General features: G+C 45.1%; 1 protein-coding gene across 3 annotated transcripts in view; it reads left to right on the top strand.

Moving 5' to 3' along the window:
* LOC144792677 (allantoinase, mitochondrial-like) overlaps positions 1-21,788 on the top strand; it is a 410,909-nt gene that overhangs the window by 321,877 nt on the left and 67,244 nt on the right. For all 3 annotated transcript variants that reach the window (XM_078667823.1, XM_078667821.1, XM_078667822.1), the window contains exon 9: positions 6,338-6,476. In XM_078667823.1, coding sequence (XP_078523949.1) covers positions 6,338-6,476 — 139 coding nt within the window. The remainder of the gene's footprint in view (positions 1-6,337; positions 6,477-21,788) is intronic.

The following is a 21,788-nucleotide window of genomic DNA, read 5'->3' as shown; positions in this document are numbered from 1 at the left end:
CTCTCCAACTCCAAGTTGGGAGTGTCCAACCGTGATGGAGCACTGGGCCTGGAACTGCGGTGCCTTTCAGGTAGCACCGGCACAGACAAGCTGCTCAGGCTCGATGTACCCTTGTTGGCATCATCACCCCCCCTTGCATGGCTATGGCCGCACACCTGTTGGTTCTCCACAGCGGTGGTGACCTGCTCCACGGCCCTTGCTACATCTTGGCAGCATTGTACCATCTGTAGCTGCATGGCCAGTGACCTGCGCAACAACTGTGAAGTGGCGTTCCCAATGAGTTGGTTTGACCGGGTATAGGCAGACAGCCGTGTCAGCAGCTGGCGGTGGCGTCGGCGGGTGATGTCCTACTGCGCCACCATCAGTTGGTTGCTCTCTTTCACAGCAGCGGTTAGCTCCTGCACACTTTCAGTCAGTTGGTTTATATTGCGTGCAGTTTTGTACAACTGCAGCTACATGGCTGCCATGTGCTGTGCCTGCTTGCGGTGCACAGCAAGCATCCGAGCTTCAATTCCTAGCCCTAGATTTAGTGCCTGTTGCTCCATGTCTGGTGGTGTGGCGACAGAGCGCTGCTGCCTCAACCTGCGGCTTGCCTGGGACCGCACAGTGGCTGTGCCGCGTGTCTGCCTCCTGGGTGGTGGTGGGGTCTGTTCCACTGCCATGCGTGACGCCTCGGGTGGTTGAGCTCCTCCTATGGCTGCAGGGGTGGCCCTGTGCATTTGGGAAGGTGCTTGTCCAGGTGCTGGTGAAGGTGCAGGTGCATGTGATGGTCCAGGTGCTGGTGCTGTTTGGTGCTCCCCCTCCGTCTCATCTGGAGTCTCCACGATATGGAGTGTCTCGCTATCAGACATCTCAGCATCTGCAGCACCTGTGATGTGAATGAATGCATGACTAATGATGTGATTCAGGCACCTGGGATGTAGCAACATGCATGCAGGCTTGCATTCTCTGACTGGCTTTAGTGGTATTTTTCACTTGACTGTTCTGGCTGTGTGTGCCTATCAGGGCACATTGTCATACTACAGGTCCAACAATGCAATTGGGCGTTTGTGATGAGCAGGGACTGCATTACTGGGGATACCAATATGGCTTGCTCTGGGGGCATGGGAATTGTTAGGGGACGGGGTCGCAGTTACATGGCTCTTACCTTGTGATTAGTGTATAGCACGGGAGGTGTCCAGCTGAGTGAGCCCCACGCAGGCTGCAGGGTTGATGGTGTCCTCCACCTAGTCCTCCAGTGGTGTGTTTGCAGGAACTGTGGAGTCTCCTCCTCCCGTGGCCAGTCGCTCCCCCAGTCTCTCCGCAATGCGCTCCTTGGCACGGTCTCTGACGTCGTACCACCTCTTCTTGAGGTCATCGATTGACCGCTGTGTGACTCCAACGACGTTGACCTTTGCCCTGATGCGCAGCCAGATGCGCCTTTTGTCAGCCTCGGGCACCTTCCGGGAAAGCTTTCCAAACAGCTTGTCATGGTCCCTGCTGACTCCCTTTATCAAGTACTCCAGCTCTTGTTCAGAGAACTTGATTTCCGCTTCCTGCCTGTTTCACTGGATCCTGCTGCATCCTGGGACATTCTGGTATCAACGTGTGTCCTGTCTTGGGACTGCAGGGTGAGTCTCCTGGAGCTCAGTGCTGTGCCTCCTCCTCTATCCAGCTCTGTGTTCCAAATGAGGCATGGAGCTGCCTATTTCCTGGTTGTGATGTCATCATTGTGCTCAAAATGCGACTTCCCGTTTTTGCTATCTCGCAATCTGCGAGATCGCTATTTGCAATTTCGGTATTTGTGAAATCACAATTTTGGGGTTGGGAAACAGTCGATTCTGCGATTTAATTGCGATTTGGGTAATTTGCATACGGCGATTGCGAATCGCAGTTGATTAGCGATTTTGATCTAGTCTAGATGCATCCCATTCTGCTAATTCTAGATAGCGATTCGGTATTTTTTGCATTTTAGAATTAGCAGAGTGGGTGCTTGATGCATCTGGGGGATAGTCCTTTCCAAAATAACCGGACCATCCCATAACCCTGACAGAATACTGAACAATAATTCCCTCCTTAAAGTACAATCTACAGTCTACAGATATAGAACACCCCAACCATCACATGCTCCCCATGCTGGCAAGCACTCTAACAAAATATTATGCCTAGGTAAGTTATGAAGGGCAGACCTGTGTTTCGCCTAGGAATTATATAATACTATAACGCTCAGCAATTGTATAGCTGACTGTCGTTCAAACAGCTGCGTAATACTTTCCTTGCTGCTTGTCCCACTTACACTCTCATAAGTCAGAACCACAGTGGGTTATGTCTGTCACACAATCCTGTACCAGCCAACAGCAACAAGCCAACCATCATCAACTGAACAGGCAGATCACTGGCTACGTAGTATCCTAATTTATTCTACTGCTATCCAAACTAACAAAATACAATTATTGCTTCTTAACATCAGATTGTGACATCCATATATTACAAGGGATGATTGTAACAAAGCCCAACCCAGCAGATCTGCTGTCCTTCAGACCTATGCCTGCTCAGGACCATTAACATAAACCCAAATCTCACACAAATCTCAGAATGGATTACCTTGTGCAATAACCAGTTTAGTGGGCTGTGATCATTAAGATATACCATAAAGGGACCTAAAGAGCTGCCCAAAGCTTGCAGCTTACTGAAAACTATAAACTGAGTCCTCATCGCTCACAGTTTTTCATCCATAACTCTGCTAAGAGTTGTGTCCCAAAACATGATAAACACACCTTGGTGATCAGCATGTATGATATGGAAACACTTTCCACACAGGATCAAAATAAAGGGAACTCCCTTTCAAACAAGTGCTCTCTATGATTTAGCATCCTGCCCATGTGGGTATGTGCCAGAGCACCTCACATATAGATAGAAAGTGCTACATAAATGTTGAAATACAGTAAAAAAAAATAACAAGACAAAATTGGGGTGACCTGGCCCCTCAGAATTTAACTTTAAGCAATTCCGGTTCATCCATGTACTGATGGCCTTCATGCCCTCCTGAAAATTCGCTGCCACTGCTTCTCCATTTTTGTGTATCCCCAGGACCAGCTGTGTGTCATCGGCATACGATGTTAGACCTATACCGAATGACTTAATTACCCTCGCCAAGTCCGACACATAGATGTTAAAAAGTGTCGGACTCAGCGAGGAGCCCTGGGGAACACCACAAGGGAGAGTGAAGTCAGGAGAACAATAACACCCCATCTTCACGGACTGTACTCTATTGGCCAGGAAAGATGCCAGCGTTGCTCTGGCCCTACCCTGGATGCCAATGGCGGCGACACGGTCGATCAAGATGGTGTGATCGACCATGTCGAAAGCCGCAGATAGATCCAGGAGTATCAAGATAGCTGCGCCACCCCTGTCCATGATTATCCTGACCTCCTCAGCAGCTTTTATCAGAGCAGTCTCCGTCCCATGGCCCTTCCTGAAACCAAACTGCGTGTTGTCAAGTAGATCATTCTGATCAATGAAAGTCGACAACTGTTGGTTCATTACCTTTTCAATTATTTTTGAAGGATAAGGGAGAGAGGCAATAGGACGGTAGTTTTTGGGCTCAAAAGGATTTAGTGTGTTTTTTTTTAAAAGAGGTATTACAATTGCCTTTTCCAGATAGGGGGATAAACACTTGTCTGAAATATGGTATAACAGATGTTGCTAAGTACTGAGGCTATTAGGTTGGATACTGATTTAAGGATAAGTGGAGGACATGGGTCCAGTGATGATCCTGATTTAACAATATTTATAAGCTCCACCATAGACAATGGTGGAGAAAAAACCTCAAAGTTTGGTTTTGGTGACAAAGGGGGAATCTCCGGGGTGACAGAGTCAATAGTCGTTGTTTTAGTAAAATTGTCAAAAATATCCATAACCTTAGCCTGAAAAAAGTCCGCTACTTTGTTGCAGAATATTTGGTATGGTTCAATTGGGGGGGGGGGGGGGGGCAGGAGGATTAGCTAGCTCTTTTACCACCTGATACAGCTGTTTGTTCGAGTTGAGAGCACGTTCTATTTGTGTGCTATAGAAAGCGCGTTTTTCAGCAGTGATCAACTTTCTGTAGCTAAGCAAGGCATTCTTATAAGTATCTCTATCGTAGTTGTCATAATTCCTGCGCCAACGCCGCTCCAAGTTTCTGCAGCGTTGTCTTTCGAGCCTTAGTGACTCCGAAAACCAAGCCGCAGAAGGTTTGGTGCGATTTGGCTGCATTTTTTTATTTGGTGCTAAGTGGTCAAGTTCCTTATATAGCCAACATTCGTAATTATGGGATGCTTCGTGAGAATCAGATATATCTTCATAACCATATTAAAAGAATTCAAAAGGGTTTCCAGACCTTTGTCTGTCCTGGTCATCAATACAGCATCATCCGCATGTAAGAGTACCGGAAGGGGTCGACAACCAAAGTGAGGGCAATCTACCTTGGCAGCTATTAGCGCCTGTTCTAACCCATTTATCTAAAAGGAAAATAAAAAATGGGCAAGAATGCACCCTTGGCAGACCCCTCTCCTCATTTTAAATCTATTTGTACATGCAGAATCATTAGAGTATCTAACTGATACAGTCGTGTTTACATGGAGATCCATAAAAATATACTATGTTTGGGTCCACCCAATACCCAAAAGAATAATCCACAGTTTATCGCAATTAGCACGGTCAAAGGCCAATATAAGGTCCACAAATTCAAGATGGACTGACTCGGAGAGGGTAATAGTATAATAATTGATGACCATATAGAGATTCAAGTATTGATCGATGGTAGATTTTCCCAGCCTGAAGCCATATTGTAAATCTGAAATTATATTGTTCTCTTCTACTCAACAGATAAGTCTATCCAATAACATCCACCCCAGGACTTTTACAATAGAATCGATAAGCAATATAAGCTAGTAAAAACACTGAGGAATGTCTTTATGCCCTTTTTAAAAACAAGCACTATATCTGCACTGGACCTGGAGTAAGGATATCCCACTACTGTATCTGATAATCAGTCATACTCATGACATATTCAAATGCTTATCATAACTATCCTTCACACTCAGTATAGTCTTCCTGTCAATTTTCAAATACATTGTCTTTAGTTGTATTATTGGCATTTTCATCTTAAACTCATTTGTTGAAATTTCAATATCATATCACCTACAGTAGTCAATCTGTACCACAGTTTCTCCTAGCTGTAAACATCTCTCTACATGGAATCGCTCTACGTTCCATCTTGGGATGTTAGCTAAATACATAAAGAGTTAAATTCTTTATTTTTGCTGTATATTCTACACTCTATTTATTCAATTCTATTTATGGTATAGTTCAACATCTAATAATGATAGTCTTTTCTTATTTGATGTGAATGTGAGATTGTATATTACATTGGTTTTGATTCAAAGATTCATTAAAGTGAAGCAGTTCAATTTCAGGCCTTGTCCATATCATAAAGACGGCATCGATACATTTTCTCCAGAAATAGATCTTTTCTGCCCGCTGGGCAGCCACAAAACTCCAGTTGTACTCTGCTTTTAAGGCACCCCATCAATAGGTTAGTATAGAAGAAACCAAATATGAAGCCCACAGTGGTGCCTCAGAGCTGTTTAAACCGATTCCTTCATATATGAAGACATTCACCTAAATGACGCAAGTAATATCCAGTAGCATCTGCATGTGTGTATAGTATTTGAGATGTTAGCTGAAATAAATGTGTTATTTAGACACCTTTTGTGATCAACTCTCAAATATAGTTAAGTGATATCCAAGGTTCCAGCACTTTATTACATAGTGTCAGGATGCTGGTGGAGCATGGAATTCCACAGATGAAGTCATGGAATACAGATCTTAGTATAGAAAGAGTATATATGTTTTGTGGCCTATAATCCATTTAAACAAAAGAGTGCAGCAATCTTCAATAAGAACTAGTAGAGAAGGAATTGCAGCAATGTCTTAAAATGAAGTACCAGTTCCTCAAATACCATTCAGAATATGGAGCAGTCATATTGTGCACGCATTACGCTCTTCTTGTAATGCCTTAAATGAGCAAACCTTCCAGGTCCTGCTTTTAAGGGTTTCTCTGTTGTTAATCCAGTTGGTTCAACTAAATTGCTCCGAGAAACAGATGATCAGAGCCCAGAACTGCAGATCTGAGAAGAATGGTGATCTTTCAAATTTAGAGTCACAGATTGGGATTCCTGTGGCTTGCACAAGCATAACTAAAAACTTTAAAAAGTCCCACCAGCCAGGGATCCCTTATATGGTGAAGCACTTGATCACTTCTTTTAATTGAGTTTTTGGCTCACAGTGAATTACCTAATTGTTCTCTTTCCTGCAGGAGGACCTTTGGGCAGCCCTACGTGATGGACACATAGATATGGTGGTTTCTGACCATTCTCCCTGCACTCCAGATCTTAAGCTCCTGAGAGATGGTGATTTTCTTAAGGCATGGGGTGGAATAGCCTCCTTACAGTTTGGTAAGTGATGACACTAGCACCATTTCATTAGCTTGCAGCTTTTGCACCAGCTTCACTTTAGTCTCCGGTTTCTACTATTCACAGCTCTTTATAAAAGGTATTGTACGCTAAATATGGATATTATTAGTAAAATGCGAGTGATCAGTAGTTGGTATCATGCAAAACAATGAAAAACATGAACATTTTGCCAAAAAAGCAAAAAAATCAGAACAATGGTCCTCCATACTTTTACAAGAGGAGCAGTGTACATTTCATTATATGACATTGCTTATTATTTTACAGGTAATTAGATAATTTGCAAGCAATATCCCATCCAGCAAAAGTCCATCTTCTTCAGAGACATACATTTTCTTAAGTCTATGCCCATTTTTCTGTAATGTGTGCTGTGTATAAATGTGTTCTTAAGAGTCGCATATGTGGAACCTCTACTATTATAAAGGCTCAATTAATTCATTCAATCCATCATGCGTACTGGAATGAGCACGAAGTTCCATCGCTGAAGCCATGAACTATAGATCTTATTATAGAAAGAGCATATAGGTTTTTGTAGCCCAAATCCATTGATTTAAGTGTTCTTATAAAGAAAAGAGTACAGCAATCTTCAATAAGGTGTTGCTTAGATGTCTTGGAATGAAGTCCCTGTTCCCCAACCTCTATGCAGGATGTGCCCAGTCTAAATGCACTCAGTATGCACTTCTCGTGCATGCCTTTAATGAGCAAACCTTCCAGGTCACTCAAATATGAGTTTTGTACTGGCCATACTGTTAACCAATAGCTCACATCAGTTCTTTTTGCTTGGTTGCGTAACAATGAGAGACAGAGAGTGAGGGCGGCGGGAGCAAGAGAGAAAGAGGGAGCGAGAGAGAGAGAGAGAGAAAGAAAGATATGCTCTGGTTAAGTGTCAGCCAATAAGAAGAGGAGGGGAGATCTCGGTAGAGAAAGTGTGCATGTGTGTGTGTATGCGTGTGTTCGCACGTGCTTGTGTGTGACTGTCTGGGGTGAACCGGGGAACTGGCGGCTTTATTGTGACTCTGGCATTTTGTGACATTTTAGTGGCCCTATCTTGATGTATTGGCCGCATTCTTGACCATCCTTTATATATTGTACCATAGATTGGCTTTTACTAACATCTGTTCTGATGGGTACATCCACCTGAAGATTTCTACCTGTCTAATAATCTCAGATGTAAGACTGGATATGAAAACGTCAAAGCTCGTTGATGCCAGTAGGGGATGCTGCCTCAGTGTCTCTTCGGAAGCCATAGAGCTCTCACTCCAGCACAACAATGTCAATTCTTTTTTTCCATGTCTTTGAAACAGCTGGAGCTTGCTATCTGTGTGTTTGAGTGCCTTAACGCTTGAAGACATATTTTTTTTTGGGCAGTGCTACAGTGTGTTCACTCAAAGTGTGCAGGCTTCAAGCCATGGTGGAACATCAAGGAACAGATGTCAGTAATCAACCCTTACTCTATTTGCCTGGAAGGCCTGAGATCGGACCAGGAATTCAAGTCATGTGAACCATGCCTTTGTATGCACCCTTAGGCAATAAATGTTTTCTTTTGTGGGCCCATGATGACAAACTTCTCAAACGAATGTATGATGATACCATGCACAACGCAGTATTTTACATCGCGGTTTTGACAACACAAGTCATTACATCGACTTGTGTTGGAGGGTGCTGGACTTAGGACTAGTGTGAATTACTATTCCAACTCCAGTCTACATACAGTAGGGATGGTGTTGGAATAGTAATTCACACTATTCCTTAGTCTAGAGCGCCCTCCAGTGCAAGTCAATGTAACGATTATGCGTTGTAATGGTTGCGTGGTAAAGGATGTTTCCCCCCACCACACGAACTTCATTCACCGGCCGGTGTTGGTGTCTCTGGAGTACTCCATGCCGATTCTCCTTCAGCTCTGACTCCAGAGTCAAACTGGTTGAAGTGTTCCTGCCCAAGCCGCCTTCAGTGCTGAGGCCGCCTACCCCAACTTTCCGGCTCCAACCTTAGACCCAGTTGTGTTCCTTAACACCATGTTTTGCATCTCCTCCCCAGAGGCGGCCAACTCCAACGCTGCTTCTGGCCCAATGGAGCCATGTAGCATGCTCATGTTCTTCCCTTTATTTCCATGCCAGTGTCATTTGGTATTGATCATTCAGTTTTCGATTCTGCTGCCCTAAGCCCTTATGCCGGTCCAGAAATAAGCGCTGCTGCCCTCAGCAATGGTGGCACAAATGGCTCCACCTCTGACACCTTTTATGCTGTTCCCCACCTTCTTGGACCCCACTGTCTCCTACAGACTTAAAGCCAGATCACCCTTTAAAGGGGCATTGATCTAGGAGGGAGGCCGAGAGACTGCTGAAGTAGGAGAGAACCCATCAAGAAGATGCTCTCTTCTATGGATACGCTTTTTATGACCCCTTTGGAGCAGATGTTGATTTCCAGGCCCATTCTGCGGCTGGACCAGGATCTCATTAACCCAGCTGTGTTGTTTGCGGGCCTCACTTCAGCCGGTGACCTGGATATCTCACTTTAGTAGGACATGGAGTTCCGTTTGGGGACTCCTCCTTTGGAAGTTACATCCTTTCACTAAGTGATGAGGAGACAAGCTGAGGTTTTGGAACTTCCCTCGCCTTCATCAGCACAAACAAAAATGAGTCGATGAAAGTACTGCTGAACTTTGCCGCTTCTTATGAGCTGTTGCTCTCCTTCAGTGACACTTTGACGGACCTAATACTTGCTGAATGGGAGTAACCCACTTTTGCCCCAACAGTGAATAGACTGGTGGTAAGATGTTATCGCCCAGCCCCTGAGGATCTCTACTTCTTGTCTGCACACTCTTGTCCAGAAAGCTTGGTGATCCAAGCTTCTTGTACTTTCGGACAGATGTCTGAACATTCCAAACCACCCTATCTGGACAGAGTATAAGCCCCTGGAGACTTGGAGCAAGAAAGCGTTTTCTATCTGCAGTAACATGTAGGGCCTGATTCACAAAAGTAATCTGAGACAAATCCTAACTTTACTACTTTGGGTATTCACAAAAGGCATTTAGGAGTAGTTAAGTCCTAACGTTACTACTTCTAAATGCCTTTTGTCAATACCAATATTCGTAAAGTTAGGATTTTGTCTCCGATTACTTTTGTGAATCGGGCCCGTACAAAACCTTAATTGCTTCATACCTCTTGGCCAAATATTCACATACCCTGTGGGATATGGTCCAGCTACTTGTCCCTCATGTTCCAGATGACCTTGCGGTTCACTCTTCAAGAGTTGTTAGGGACAGCCATGATGCCTTTTGGCATATAATTAAATTAGGACTGGATTCTGCTGACTCAGTGGTCCATGCAATGGGGTCTTCTGTCAGAGTGCACTCGTGGGCCATCCATTAAGATATTGTCAGGCTTTATTAGAGTGGCTTCTCAAGATAGCCATTTGGATTTCTGTAATATAAAAAATACTGATAAAGGATAGCTCAAAAGATCATCCAGATGCACAACATCCCCTTCTCCAGGTGAGTTGTAAATTTTAGCAAAATGATTTAATCAGCTCTCCGTGAGAATTGAAACAGCCAATTCAAATGGATTTTCTTTTGAATACTTGGTAGAGTTTACCATTTTCCAAAATAAACTAGGGTCTCTTGATTTGCAAGAAATCACCAAACCATCCCAGGTCTTGGACTGCAATTCTTATTTCCGGTTGTTTAAGAGATTGCTTATAAACCCGCCTACACTCAGTAATCCATGCCTTGTCTCTGGGCTAACTTTGTAGGGCCTGCCATAGTCTTTTTGTGGCAGTGGAATCCGTTTAATTGAACAAGGAATTAGGGTTGCAGCAGGTACCTCTTATAGGTTTTATTAATATACCTTTGGTTGTATTTACCCCAACAGCACAAAAGCCTCCATAACCATTGTAGGCTTCGCAGTCACAGACAAGCAACAATCAAAAGGGTCTCAATTGGATGCTACCAGTTTAAACAACAGATAATCCATATCTGTAAGTTTCCAAGCTAACCTTGTATCTTTTTTTTTTAACTTACACAGTTGTCAGCCCGACGGCCATCTTATTCACCTTGGGGTAGAAAGCACAAACATAAGAAAAATGGGCCATCTCTCAGTTAATTCCAAAACTGTGTTAACAAATGTGTTTTTTTGATTGAAGTTCCTGGTTTCTGTAAGCTGGGCCTTTTTCCTGTAACCTGAGACTTGGGGTTTGCAAAGATGGGCACACCTCTCTTCCTCACTTGGTTCTGCCACCAGTTCTCCCGCCCAAAGTGGGGGTCAGAACCGGTGGGACCCAGTTGTTGGGGGACAGCAAAAAGCAGGGACAGTTCTCAAAGGTGGCATGCCTTTGAAGCTTCCTCTTCATGGACCCAGCGCAACCTCGGGGAGGAGGTATGACACCTCTGCCCAGGATGGGCTTTGTTTCTGGACACAGAGAGCAGAGGCCCACTACCCAGAGCTTCAGAAACCTGTCTGGTGGTGGCAAATGGCAGGGTATCTCTTAGGAGGTCCTCTGAGTGCATTTTACATTAAATCCCACACTGCCTTTAGTGTGGGTTTAATGTGCAGAGAGGTTTACTATTAAACTTCCCTGGTTTCAGTAAAGCCATTACGGAGCTGTGGAGTTTGTTATGACCAACTCCCAGACCATATACCCTTTATGGCTTTACTGCACTTACAATGTCTAAGAATGGACTTAGACCCGGTAGGGGTACAGTGTTCTTGCAACTGTACCCTCAACTGTGATCTAGCACACCAAGCTAGAGGATGGCTTACCTTGGCTACAGGCAGTGGGTTTGAGGCATGGAACACAGGGATGTGTACCATGTCAGCTCTTCACTTTCTCTGAACCTAAACACGCAGCCTGCAATGGCAGTGTGTAGGTTTTAAGGTGCAGGGCCCCTAAGGGTGACACAATATGTGCTGCAGCCCTTAGAGGCCTTCCTTGGTCACAGTGCTCTTGGCTTATGTGTGGCCAGAGTGGTGCCAATTTTGGGTACAAAGGTACAGCTTTGGGAAGGAACTCAGGTCCTGGAACCTGATTGTCAGGGACCCAGGACACATCACGTCAAAGGGCATCAAGTGTCAGGCATTAAGTGGGGATAACCATGCAAAAAGGGTACTTTCCAACACAACCTCCCCCCACCCCAAATGAAAGAGGATGATCATAAACTGTCCCAAGAGAGTTTTTTTTGTCTAAGTGGAAAACTCAAGAAAGGCCATCTGGAGGGAGGAGCTACGCTAGCAACCTAGATGGCCACGTAAGCTCCCGGCTCCGCCGACCTCCGCCAGCAGCTCGAATATCCTGCCTTTAATCCTGACTTCACACCTGATCCCCTTGTTTATGAAGTTTTGCTGCTTCTACCGGTGCAATCCCGAGTTTTCTACCTCATCGGTCGACGAAGATATGCGTGTCTCCATTTTCGGCCTAACATCGTGTGGAAGCCGGGACCTCGATTTCTAACCTATCCGGTCTGGAAGTGATCAACAACGGCCGTGAGACCTGGACTGAGCCCGGTCTCCCGAAGTGTGCCGTGAATTGCTGCTTTTTGGTGAAGGTCCTGTGATCGATCTACACCGAGGACACACCAACGTGTTCCACCGGATGCCGTGGTGGGGGTCTGGTGCCCGAAGACCTTGCTGACCACCCGGGGCCGACGGGACGGGGCCCTCGCTGACGGCAAAGGTGTGTTCTGCTATACGAGGAGCGCCCACTGTTTGATATTTGACTTGCGTGGCCTGTTACCCCGGAGTAGCCGGCCTCCGGGGTTCAAATCCAGCTCTGCCGCCTACTGAGAGGGGACGGAGCGGATGGAAGGCACGCCATCGCTGCGGGCCGTCATGGCCGCCATTGAGGCGCTCCATTCACGTACTAGCGCTGTGTTCCGGACACTGATCGTGAAAGTGGACGATATCCTGGAACCGGAGGACGACCCTCTGCTGAGTTCTCCGCGGGCCGTAGTGCCAGCGGGGCATCGAATGTCTGGACTCGAGGTCCCTGTGCCGATACCGGCTTTCCTGAGCCCTGGCGGTTCCGAATCAACGACCCTCAAGCCTGTGTTTAATGCCAGCGTCTCCTGCTCGATTCCGTTTCCTCATGCTACATCTATGGACGCTCTCCAGTGTGATAACAAGTTCCTCAGTGACTTTTTGGGACATGTGCTGTTCCTGGAGGCATTTCATTGTCTTATTCGTGAACATTTATCCTGTACTCGACTCTACTGCATTGCCGAGAACTCTCATGGACGCTTTGCCTTTTTTCTCAAGATGGCGGCTCGCGGGAAGGAGACTCTTAAGGAAGATCGTACTGGCCAGGGCTGAATTTTACTGCTTCGATCCGATATTATAGTTTTCAGCAATGCCGGGGTTGTGCCTATAGTGTAACGGGAGTTGGGTGGCCATTGACTATACTCCCCCGACTGGTTTGAATATTTTGCTGAAATGTTGGCTTTATTGCGTCTGGGGCGGTCGCTGTTGGCAGGGGGCACGGGAGACCGGGAGTGTGTTTGGTTTCTCCTCCTCCACTTTTTCTCTCTTTCCCTTCTTTTAGGGTAGCTCTTGGGCGACAGGCACGCTGCTAGTGGGTTAGGCTGTAGCCATTGCAGGGGTGTAGGGTGGGGGGTTAGGGGAGGGTTTTTTTGTTTTTCCTTTGTTTTGTTCTATGGCCCTTTTGTCTTTCCTTTTTTTCCTTTTACGAGAAGTGGGCTGTTTATTCTTCATGGATCCTTTCTTGCTCGGGTGTCTATACTAGCCTTAATTATCCTGTATCATTGCGTATGGGGGAGGATGTGGCGGGGTTGTTTTTCGATCGTATCATATTAGACTGTTTATTTCTCCTAATTGTTGTGTATAGTCGTGATTCAACGTGGGTTCCTTATGATGATTCCTGTCTGCATAATCCCCCGCCTGTCTCTTCCCGCATTGTATTGTTTGACGCCTGATGTTTGTAATGCCTACTCTTGTCTTACTGTTAAAATAAAAAAATATATAAAAAAAAAAAAGGCCATCTGCATTGGCATGGGCAGTCCCAGGTCTATGTTTCACTCTAACGTCAACTCCCTGTAGGGAGATGGACCACCTCAAAACCTTTCAATTGCATTAGCCATCTGAAAGGACTGTGGTCAATTTAAACTAGGAAGTGAGTACCAAACAGGTCTCAGCTTCCTCAGGGACCAGACCAGAGAAAAGGTTTCCCTCTCAGTGGCACTCCAGCGCTTCTCTCTAGGGAGTAGCCTTCTGCTTAAGAAGGCAACAGGTTGGTCTTGTCCATAATCATTGGTCTGGGATAGGACAGCTCCTATCTCTAGCTCAGCGGCATCAGCTCAGCGTGCTGTAATCTGGAGCCTTGAGAATGGGTGCTGAGCACATTGCCTCTATTAGGGTATCAGAAGGCTTTTTCCCAATTCACTTTCTTGAGCATCTTGTTAGAGGTAAGTTCTGTGAGGGGTGCCACAATGGATCCATGCCCCTTCGCAAACCTCCTGTAATACCCAGCAAGCCAAGGAATCCCCTGACTTTGTATCTGGGTGGTTGGAGCTTCACAATCCAGAACTGTCTACGTTTTGGGCTGGAGTGGTGGAATGTCGCCTCCACCTACAAGGTGGCCCAAGTATACAACAGTTCCCTGCCCTATCTTGCAATTGAATGCCTGCAGTTTGCAGAGTCAGTGAAATATTCCACTGGTTGACCCTGTGATCCCACCAGGAAGAGCTAAACACAGCCATATCATCAAGATAAGCTGCACTAACGCCTCACAAGCCAACAAAGACTTCATTCACCAACTTTTGAAAGGTGGCAGGGGCATTCCTTAGACCAAAGTGCATTACAGTGCACTGAAAGTGCCCATCAGGGGTGGAGAATGCTGTATTTTCTTTTGCTACAAGGGCAATGCCAATCTGCCAGTACCCTGAGTCAAGTTAAAGGTACTGACAAAATTGGCAACCCGTAACTTATCTATCAATTCATCAGCTCTGGGAATGGGGTGTGAATCTATCTTGGTTACAGTACTGAGGCCTCTGTAGTCCACACATAACCTAATTTCTCTCTCTCCACCCTGTGGATGAGGCTTGGAGACTAGGACCACTTGGCTGACCCTGGATCTCTCAGAAGGCTCAATGACCCCCAGCTCCATCAAATTGCTGACCACAGCCTTGATGCTTTCCTTAATTTGGTAAGACTGGCAACAGGTTTTGCTTTTAGCAGGGAAGCTGTCCCCAGTGTCCACATTATGGATACACCACTAGGTCTGACAAGGGGTTAATGGGTCTCCGTTCTCTATAGTGACCATACTTCTGTCCCTCCCTCTCTGGTCAAAAGAGTGTTCCACCTGGACACTTTATCGCTACTGATAGTGTCTAATATGTTGTAGAGTCTTTTTTTGCTAAGAGCTATGTTGCTGCATTAAGGTACAATCCAACAGTAGTAGCACTCCCATCTGGTTAATCTGGGTGCGAGGTCAACTTCGCTCACCTACATCTTCACCTACTCCGAGCACCTCTGTCTCTCTTAATCATTGATGCCACCCCACTGAGGTCACTTAATGCCAAGCTGGAGCCATTCGGCCTGAATTCTTTTAAAATTAAATAGCCACCTAACCTAACGAAAAATGCATCTAAATGCCTCAAACACAGAATTCTTAAATTTTATCCACAAACCTTAATCTCTGATCCCTACTTCAGCCTTAAAAGGTTTTCTATAATTAATTATCTCATCTTCTACTCGAAAAGAAGAGCTAAATGGAGGAAAGCATTCCATTCGCTACTCATGAGCTCTTTCTCCAAATCATTTGCACACAAACTAAGGCTTTTGGTAATCCCCTCTCCCATTTTCAATGCTGACACTTCCATCACCTTTATAACAATGGGATAATCCTCATCCAAGCTGCTGACCGTCATTTAGTTACTTTTGAAGAAACGTTTCACAACATTAGGAAGTCTATTACTAACAGCGATCTCAATGCTGCAAGTAGGTGGCTTAGCCCCTCATCCCTCTCACAGATTGCCCAGGTGATCCCGTTGCATAGTCCCTCCCACCTTTTCACCCCTCCCTGCTCCCTCCTCAGCACCTTCGCTCCAAGCAGCTCCCACTTTCCTATCTCCCCTTCTCTGCCAGCGGGATACGACTCTCACATGACCATGAGTGATCTTATCCAGCTCACCGCCCAACCCCCTAATCTTGGCAATCATAGCAATGGCTCTGCCTCTCCCTCTGCCACTACACTTACACCCACATCCTGTGCTAGCCCCTGCCTACTCACTACTAATATCTGCCCCACACATCCCATGGCTCACAAGGTGACCTCTATGAATTCTGAACCCATTTTTCCTAGCTATACCAGTACTGATACAACCCTAGCATCACTTAGTAATCAGCCCAGGAGTCTCGCATCACTCCCTAGCAAGCATATGTATCTTTCCAACTCAACCTCCCCTTCTCTGGCTCGCACAGATCAGCATCATCTGAAGTCCACTATCAAATCTCCCTTCTCACTCTTGGGCTCCCGGATACACGCCTTGTCTTCTGAGCATTACCTCGTACCCGCTTTTTGCTTAACTCTATATCTTGCGGAATCTTCAACTACTGAGGGCTGATCTACAAAAGCTTACTATCAACAACTCGGAATTGGCTAATGACTTTTTGGCCCATAGGTTGTTAGGGAAGAACAAAAATAATCAAGCACCAGCTACTAACTACTACACTACTACACTGTCATCTCCCCTTTAATAGAAGGGATTATCTCCCTGCACTGCTTCTCCTCCCCCCCCAAAGGTGGAGAACCATTCTGTAGTGTAGTTCCTATTATCCCAATAGGCTCTGCGCATTGGAATAATACCTTCAATAGTATAGACCTAGGGCAGAGGTTAACTAGGTCTTCTACTGACGATATTAGACTTAAAGTTTTGTGTTTGCCAGCTAGCTCAGAGTTCACTAGAAACTTTCTCGAATAGGCAAGGAGGGTTTTAACCTCCCTGGATAGACAAGAAGGGATTTAGTTTCTGACAACCATAGAACATGACAACTTTGCTTCCCCTAATCAAGAGTGTACCTCTAGAGTCGTGTGAAAACAAAAGACAACTTATTTTACTCAGTCAGTTCAGTGCATTCTTAGTTTCACCAGATTGTAGAGAAAAGGAAGAGACGGGCGTGTTCAATAAACGATGGTATTTATTGATCAGTCTCTTTTCTCGTACAAGAGAAATGGATCGCTACTATTGTAATACTTAGAGTTAAGTAAAGTGCATATAGTAAAAGCAGAATTATAAAGTAATACTGTAAAAGCATTGATATGGCTTCTAAGCCATATGATATTTAAAATGGATAAAATAGATACATACATATATACATTGACTAATCGTACTCAACTGGTGCTTCTAACCACGCCTACCCCAGTGTACCTGACCTAAGCCTAATACGTGGGCGGGAGTAGATAAGTAGCAGTTTTAGTTAAGTTTGTTTTGCCAAGGGACTGACTCAAGAATTCTCTGTAAGGGGTTATTCAGTTCTGTACCTGAGATCTAGAATGGTGGAGGGCTGGTATCTCGTATCCCAGGTCTTGATATTCCCAGCTGCCTGCGAGGGCTGCTTGGAAACGCCGGAGCTGGATTTCTCGGCAGGAGAAAGGCAGCGTCTCTCTCTCAGCACGTCAGGAAGGCGGGGCAGCGCCTGTGGGCTTCGCTCTCTGCTGGGGCTCCTCGGCAAGTCTCGCTGCTCCAATCTCGTCACCACTGCGTGTGTTTGCTTAAGGCAATGTCAGTAATATTTATACCTGAAAGGTGCCGAGATTGACGTAAGGATGGACATATATACGTCAATAAGGATGTCATACGAACGGGTTCGTTCGCACATTCTTTACTGAAGTTCTCGGTGAAATCAAAACAATGGCTACGGGATTTTCCCAGGTCGCGGTAGGTTTGATTTGTTTTGAGAACTCCGTATGCCTTATCAGGGGCTGGAGGAATAGTGCTTGCCTAATTATATGGCATGCGTTATGACCTAATCAGATAACGCGCTTCTGTGCCGTGGTGTGGCTTAATCAGATAACGTTTTTTGCACCGTCGGATGGCTGCTAGTTAATTATTAACCAAACCAGGGTCAGGAAATAGGGGGATCGATACAGTACCTATAGAAATACATCACAATTCCATTCCCTTCCCGAATGCTGTCTCCAAACCTTGTAGATTTAAGATATCCTTAACGGATAATGACATTCACTCCCTTCTTTTTACATACAACTCCACTTATACAGTCAATCTGGGTAAACAACTCCATATTCAGTCTATTCTCCCTAACCCTCTCAAAAGGCCCAGACACAACCCTAAAAAAACACATCCAACCTCAAACAAGTTCTAATCACTCAATCTACCTTGGACCTTGACCTTCAAAATCTTATGTAAACCTGGCGAAGGAGTCTTCTGATCCGGTCCTTGACATCCTAGTCCCTCCTAGCCATATCATCATCAGACTTAATAGATCGGTCAAACCTGGTGTAGGGGTCGCCTGAATATATCTGAATAGTCTTACTGTGAAACAGTCACTCTCCCATCTTTTGAATACATGTGCACAGACATCTCAAGCAACTTCTGGCCTCTATGCACCATGCCCACATTCTACCAACCGCCGGGTGATAACTTCCCTTTGTGGAACCAATCATGGAAACCATCTCCTCCAATGTGGATCATCACTGTCCCCAAATCTTCCTTGTGACTACAATCTTCACTGGAATTATGTTGACCCTGCAGTGAATAGCCTCGAAACTTTCCTAGTAGACCTTAACATAATTCTAGTATGTGACAGCCCCACTCACAACTTGGGCTCTATACTGGACCTTATTATCGCTAAACCCAACTTCATTCAACTTGACTCGATTGTCCTGTGTGACTGGACTGAACATCACTACACCTCCTTCCACATCATGGAACCTTGGACTAAGGTAAAATCTCAACTTCGAAATGCAGACCTGAATGAAATGATACCCCTTAGCAACATGACCTTGCTTCCTCCTACTAACATGTATGGGGTCCATGACCTCACTGAGCATTACACCAACTCTATATTGAACATTCTAGTCACTCTTGCCCCCTTATAACAAAAAAGTAGGTCCGCCAAAGACTCCAAACCTTAATCAACGAGAAGTTAAATACGATGCAATCTGAGACTAGCCGAACGATCCTGGTGATACTCGCCGTCTCTTGAACACCTTATGCTCCTGAGATCTAGGAGGCGCTCTTACAATAAACATATTAGAAGTGCTAAAGCAAACTTCTTTAGAAGCCAACTAGATAAAGCCAGAAACAGGCCAGAAAAGCTTTTTGAATTAATTAAACTCCAATCCAACAGTCTTCTCATTCTTTCACCAATAGCCTCCATTATACAACCAAATAGTGATGATTATGCTGACTTCTTCCTTGGAAAGATGGATAAGATTTAAACTGATCTCCTGACATCGATGATCCCCTCCCTCCCCCAGTCGCCCCCTGCTCCAGGGTACACTCCCCAAAATAGTGCCTCCTGGAGCCTTTTCACACCCTTTAACAAAATCTCCATACTTAAAATACTTCCTACACTTAAACCCTCCAACCACTTCAATGACCCTTTACCCCCCAGTTTCTTTAATAAGAATGAAGAGGTCCCTAGTTCGAATCTGGACCAAGATTGTAAATGGCTCTCTACAGCAAGGTGTGATTCCTGATTGTCGGAAGCCTGGGCATGTTACACCCATTCTTAAAAAATTCTACTGCTGAGCAAGACAACCTTAACGACTTCCGTCCAATCGCTAACATTCCTACTCTATCAAAGATCCTAGAGAAATGTGTCCATGTCCAACTTTTTAGCCACATTGATCAATTCCAGCTTTTTGATCAATTCCAAACGGACTTGCGCCAGGGTCAAAGCAATGAAATGCCCATTACCCACATAATGGATGATGCTCTAAAAATGCTGGATCAGAACAAAGCTTGACTTCTAATCCTCCCTGACCTTTTGTCGGCTTTTGATACGGTCAAACATGACAACCTCCTGGATATACTGGAATGCAGGATGGGTCTCTCAGGATCAGTGTTAAACTGCTTCTGCTTTATTTCTTCACACCAGATGCAAAGAATTAAAGTCAATCACGCCCTCTCCAACTCTACTCTGATCACTTTGGGGGTCCCACAAGGGTCCTTGCTCTCACAAGCTCTACAACCATGTCATGGAGCCCTTAATGCAAATGCTCAAATCATCTAATATACTCTATCCCATGTACGTTGACGATACGAAATTGTACTTGAAAATCTCCTCCCCGAAGATAACAATTCACTTAATTCAGTCCTACTCAAAACCCAACACTGACTGACCTCCAACCATCCCAAGCTAAATTCCTCCTTATCTCTTCTCCCAAACAGGTGCCTATTATCGTTGAATGCATGAAACAACTTACGGCTCTCATCTATGTTCCAATCATCATTGACTCTACCAGATGTCTCTGAATAATAATAATAATAAGGCCCTGAACATGAAGGATGAGCACATCAGTGCTGTCACCAAAGGGGCGAACTTCCAAATGAGCTTACTAAGAAAGATAAAACCCTTCCTTCCTCAAGAAGACTTCAAATCTGCTGTTCAAGTGCTAGTCATCTCCAGATTGGAGTATGGGAGTACAACTCTCTGTGGTCTTCTGAGCAACAAGTTGGCACCGTTTAGGGCCTCTTTGAACTCAATGGCTTGGATCATCACAGGATCCAAAAGAAATAACCACATCACGTTAGATTTAAAATCTCTAAACTGGCTTCCTTTTGAGGCTATGATTCATCCTAAAATTGCTTGCATGTTCCACAACACCCTTCACCTTAACACTCCTCTGTACATCGCCTGGAAACTGGAATTCTCTGTGGTTGCAGATGTTTGAGGAGTTGTAGCACTTTTCTGCTGAAACCACAAACATTTCAAACAAAGAAAACCTATAACGGAGCCTTCTCCGGTATTGTCCCTAGAATCTGGAATGCCTTGCCTCTGGAAAGCAGACTGACTCTCTCAACATCCTCCGGTAAAAAAGAAGTCAAAGCACTTCTTATGCATCCTATCTGAACTTGTAATGTACCTACTCCCCCCTGAAACAAAGCTCTGAGGCTCCCTCCTCACACGTATGCTCATTTACTGTATTTATGTGGTGTTCCGATACTTCGGTACTCTTGTTTACTCGTTTATCCTGCACGGTCAGATTGTTGATTTACCGACTTGTCTCCCTCTCTGTTATCCTTGTTCTTGTGTGAATTGCTTTGATACCTGCTTTGGTCATGTTTGTGCTATATAAAACTTTAAAAATAAATAAGGAGAAGAGCTGTGCATACTGTTGCAGAACCTGTCGCCAATCAGCCAGCTGTTGGGCAGAGAGAGTGTCTGAATAGACAACTTCATCCACTGACCCATCTTGGGGCTGTAAGAGAGCAGGTCAGGGAGAGGTTCCACATGGTTACATCAACCCTGTCACAGAAAAGTTCCAGTCGGGTCGCATTTATCACCCTTTTGGGGGACCTGCTAGTGCCCACATCTACAAAGTAGGTGACCTCACTCTTCTTTTCTAGGATAGGGTAATGGCCACTCCTTTGCCCTGGAAAGCCCTTGGTGCCACCAGACTCCAAAATCCACACCTGCATCCCTGATTTGAACTCCATCAGTACAGCTTTCTGGTCATATGAGAGTTTCTGGAGCTCTTGGCTGGCCTCAAGATTTTTGGATGCTTTCTGCATGTCCTCTGCCATCCTGGAACAAAATCCTTGTACATAGTCCGCCACATCTTGTTTTGGTACATGATGGGGTTTCTCCCATCCTTCCCTCACAAGAGAGAGTGGTCCCCTTACAGGGTGGCCAAACAGAAGTTCAAAGGGTGAAACCCCTACTCCCTTCTGAGGCACCTCTCTGTAGGCTTAAAGCAGGCAGGATAACAGCACATACCATCCCCTTTTGAGTTTTTTCAGGGAGACCCATTATCATACCTTTTAATGTCTTGGTGAATCTTTCAACAAAGCCATTGGTTTGTGGGTGATACAGTGTTGTGAACTTATAGATCACTCCACACTCATTCCACCTGTGTTTCAAGTATGCTGACATGAAGTTGGAACCTCATTCTGAAACTACTTACTTATGAAATGCTACCCTGGTTAAGACAACAATGAGGGCCTTGGCTACTACAGGGGCTGTAGTAGACTTAAGGGGAATGGCTTCAGGACACCTGGTAGCTTGATCCACTATTACTTGTATGTATTTAGTTCCTGAGGCTGTGGGAGGTTTAAGTGGACCCACTACATCCACACCTACCCTTTCAAAGGGAATTCCAACC

The sequence above is a fragment of the Lissotriton helveticus genome, chromosome 11, assembly GCF_964261635.1.
Source record: "Lissotriton helveticus chromosome 11, aLisHel1.1, whole genome shotgun sequence".
In the NCBI taxonomy this organism is placed as follows: Eukaryota; Metazoa; Chordata; class Amphibia; order Caudata; family Salamandridae; genus Lissotriton; species Lissotriton helveticus.
This window is presented reverse-complemented; position numbering and strand designations above follow the sequence as displayed.